Raw genomic sequence first — 3976 nt, 5'->3', positions numbered from 1 at the left:
TAAAAATGAAATCTGAATTGAAACTACTATGTAAATGTCTGTAATATATATAGAAAAAAAAGCAGAGCTTGCTGGTTCACATCAAAGAAGCATAATATGAATTCATATTATATTATATTTATATTTTATTATTGTATAGAAATAACACAAACTAAACACCTGTCTTGAAGGTTGCCTTGCATTGTTCCAAACCAGTCCTAAAAACATTAAAATCCTCTTTTTGCAAGAATAAACATCGTCAAAACCAATTCAAAATGCTGAAATTCCTACTCTCATATGCAAGGGCTGAAGAAGACAAAAAAAGGTACTGACCAGCATTCTTGTGCGGCATCAATGGGCAGTCATCACTGGGGACTGCGCAGAGCATGCTCCTTCCTCAGGGTATAGAACATGAGGGAGGCCAGAGAGTACTCCATGTAAGATCTGGACTACATCGGCATCCCGGGAGTCGTAGCAGAGATTTCTCGCCTGCGGGTGATGGCATTCCCCCCCCCTTTCTCTCCTCCACCCCCCCCCCCCCAAGGGTTTAAAAATTGGCATTCTTAGGGATGTCCAATAGGAAGGAAACAAAACAAGTACCAGTGCGCACAAGAGCAGAAACCGAAAATTTAGGTCTCTCGGCAACGAAGCAATATATCGAAAATAGACTATAGAATTTGTAGAAAAGCAAACTAAGAGCTACTTTTCGACAACTTGAGATCACCCAGGAACCGAATACACAGCCGAGGTAGAACTGAAAAAAGCCCCACCCACTACTTGAGAACATGTAGGTTACAACAATCTTAGCCGCAGAAGCCACAAAACTCATAGCCAGAATTCAGGATATAGGTCATAGATTCTACCAGCAATTCTTCGCAAGGTTCGCTGGATTACGGACCTAAGCCTCTCTACCCCACTTGTGCAATCAATGCTGCCAAGCAAAGTTGTCCTGCAGGAAATGCAAATTGATATATTAAAGACAGAAACCTAAAAAAAAAAAAATATGAAAGCGATCAGGGGGGTGTGTGGGTGTGATAGTGTGGTGTGTGGTGTGGTGTGGTGTGTGTGTGCTGCAGTGGGCTAGGTGTGTGGGTGGATGGTGTGTGTGTGTGTGCTGTGTTGGAGGTGTGTGTGACCATAGAGAATCGTGGGTGTATGTGTGTGGTGTGTGACCGCTGAGTGTGGGCTAGTGGAGTGTTGTGTGTGACGGTGTGTGGTGGTGAGTACGATGTGTGTGTGGTGTTGTGTGTGATGGTGTGGTTGTGTATGTGTGATGTGTGTGCTGAGTTGGTGTGTGATTGTAGGTGAATTCAGCCCTGATCATGTGCAAGAAGTGAAGCCTTCAGAGAATAGTGTGGTTGCGGTAGTGTGCCTGGTGTGTGGTGTGTGGTGTGGGTGTGTGTGTGGTGTGTGCTGGTAGTAGGGGTGTGATGTGTGTGGTGTGTGTGGGTGTGGGATGTGTGTGGTGTGGGTGTGATGTGTGTGGGTGGGGGTGATGTGGTGGTGTGGTGTGAGTGTTGTGTGGTGTGTGATGGTTGAGGGTGGGTGGGGTGTGTGTGGATAGTGATGTGGTGTGTGTTTGTGGGTGTGTGATGTGTGTGGTGTGTGTGTGATGTGGGTGGTGTGGTGATGTGGGTGGTGTGTGTGTGATGTGGGGGGGGTTTTTTTGGTGGTGTGGGTGGATGGTGTCGGTGGGTGTGGGATGTGTGTGGGCTGTTTCATGGGGGATTGAGCGTGTGGTGGGGGGTGGTGATGGGTGTTGTGGTGTGTGTGTGATGTGTGTGTGTGTGTGTGATGTGTGTGGTGTGTGTGTGATGTGTGTGGTGTGTGTGGATGTGTGTGGTGTGTGTGTGATGTGTGTGGTGTGTGTGTGATGTTGTGGTGTGTGTGTTGATGGTGTGTGGTGTGTGTGTGATGTGCGTGGTGTGTGTGTGATGGTGCGGGTGGGTGTGATGTGATGTGGTGTGTGTGTGTGATGTGGTGGTGTGTGTGTGATGTGTGTGTGTGTGGGAGTGTGTGGTGTGTGTGTGAGTGTTGGTGTGTGTTGTGATGTGTGTGGTGTGTGGGGGGACGAGGGTCGCCTGGACCTCGGCCACCACACACCACACACAGCACACACACACCACACACCACCAACATACATCACACCACACACCACAACACAGCCACACACACCACACACATCAACACACACCACACACACACACACACACCACACAATTCACACACACTACACACACAGCACACACACACACACCAGCACACACACACCACACACCATCACCACCACACCACCCCACACATCACACACCCACCAACACATTCACACCCCCACACCACAACACACCACCCCACCACACACATCACACACACACACACACATCACCACACCACACCACCACATGCACACACACACCACACACATCACAAACACACCACACACATCACACACACACCACACACAAGCCACCACACACACACACACAGTACACACACACACACACACACATCACACACACACCACAAACATTACACACCACACCACACACATCAACCACACACCACCACACACACACACAACCCACACACAGCACACACACCACCACACAAATCACACACACACACCACCCACCACTCACACGCACACACATCCACAACATCACACACACACCACACACATCACACACACACCACCACACACACACACCACACACCACCACCACACACACAGCCACACACACCACCCACACCCACACCCACAAACCACACCACACACACACATTTATCACACACCCACACACCCCACTGATCGCTTTCATATTTTTTTTTTAGGTTTCTTGTCTTATAATTATATCAATGATTTCGCAAGGACACTTGCTGGACAGCATTATTGCACAAGTGGGAGAGGTCGCGTTAAACAACAAACGTTTGAAGAGGCGGTTAGAATCATGATCCATATCCTGAATTCTGGCTATGAGTTTCCGCTCTGGCAAGATTTGGTACAGCAAGTTCATTAGTCTGGTGGCTTTTTTCACCTCGTGTATGCTCTGGTGACTCAATGAAAGTAGTTGGAAAAAGTATCGCGTCATTCTTTGCGAGAGACTAATATTTCTTTCGCTCTCTGACAGGGGACTGTTGTCTCCTATGACACCCTAGAGATGCCAATTACCTACTCGGATTGCCATCACGCAGGCGAGAAGACTCTGTCTACGGACTCCTGGATGCGATGTAGCTCAGTCTTACATGGGAGTACTCTATGGCCTCCCTCATGTTCTATACACTGAAGGAAGGGGGGGGGGGGAGCATGCTCTGAGCAAGTATCCAGGATGATTGCCATGGATGGCTAGCAAGAATGCTGGGTCAGTACCTGTTTTTGTTCTTGCTTCAGCCCTGCACTATGAGATAGGAATTTCAGCATTTGAAAGTGGTTTTGGAGATGTTTATCTTGCAAAAAGGAGGATTTTAAAATGTTTTTTAGACGGTTGGAACAATGCAAGTAACATTCAAGACAGGTTTAGTTTGTGTATTTCTATAAAATAATAAATATAACTATAAGAATATAAATCTGATTCATGATCCATGCTCTTTAATGTGAACCAAGAAGCTCATGCTGTTTTTATAATAGAGTACAGACTATGTTTAACATTGTTAGTTAAATTCAGATTTATTTTCTTTAGTATAATTAATAAGTAATTTTTTTTTCTGTGCTCTTTACTTCCAGGTGAGATGATTGACAAGCTGACTCTGACCTACAACCGCACCCGACAGCTGTGATTACTGAGAGTTGATTGAAATCATCTCTGGTGCTGCTGCTGTCTAATTTATTGTTATTATTTTTTCTATGAAGATCAATAACTAAATTAAAGACATGATTATTATTGTCTGGATCAGGGAAGTAGTGGTCTTAATAATTGGCAGTCAGTATACTTTTGCACTGAATTCTGGAATTATGAAACCTTGGAATCTTGTCTGAGAGAATATCCCTAACGTCTATCAA

General features: G+C 46.0%; 1 protein-coding gene across 1 annotated transcript; it reads left to right on the top strand.

Annotated features, from left to right (window-relative positions):
- The first annotated feature begins 365 nt into the window (after window positions 1–365).
- Window positions 366–3753, top strand: LOC119579868 (ATP synthase subunit gamma, mitochondrial-like). The gene is made up of 6 exons (XM_037927720.1): window positions 366–474; window positions 787–859; window positions 2849–2978; window positions 3108–3228; window positions 3368–3475; window positions 3701–3753. Exons 1-6 carry the CDS (start codon window positions 366–368, stop codon window positions 3751–3753), a joined length of 594 nt encoding a protein of 197 aa, XP_037783648.1.
- Window positions 3754–3976: the final 223 nt, after the last annotated feature.

This window comes from Penaeus monodon, chromosome 13, assembly GCF_015228065.2.
Source record: "Penaeus monodon isolate SGIC_2016 chromosome 13, NSTDA_Pmon_1, whole genome shotgun sequence".
Classification (NCBI taxonomy): domain Eukaryota; kingdom Metazoa; phylum Arthropoda; class Malacostraca; order Decapoda; family Penaeidae; genus Penaeus; species Penaeus monodon.
The sequence above is the reverse complement of the archived record's forward strand: the minus strand, read 5'-3'. Positions and strand labels throughout refer to the sequence as shown.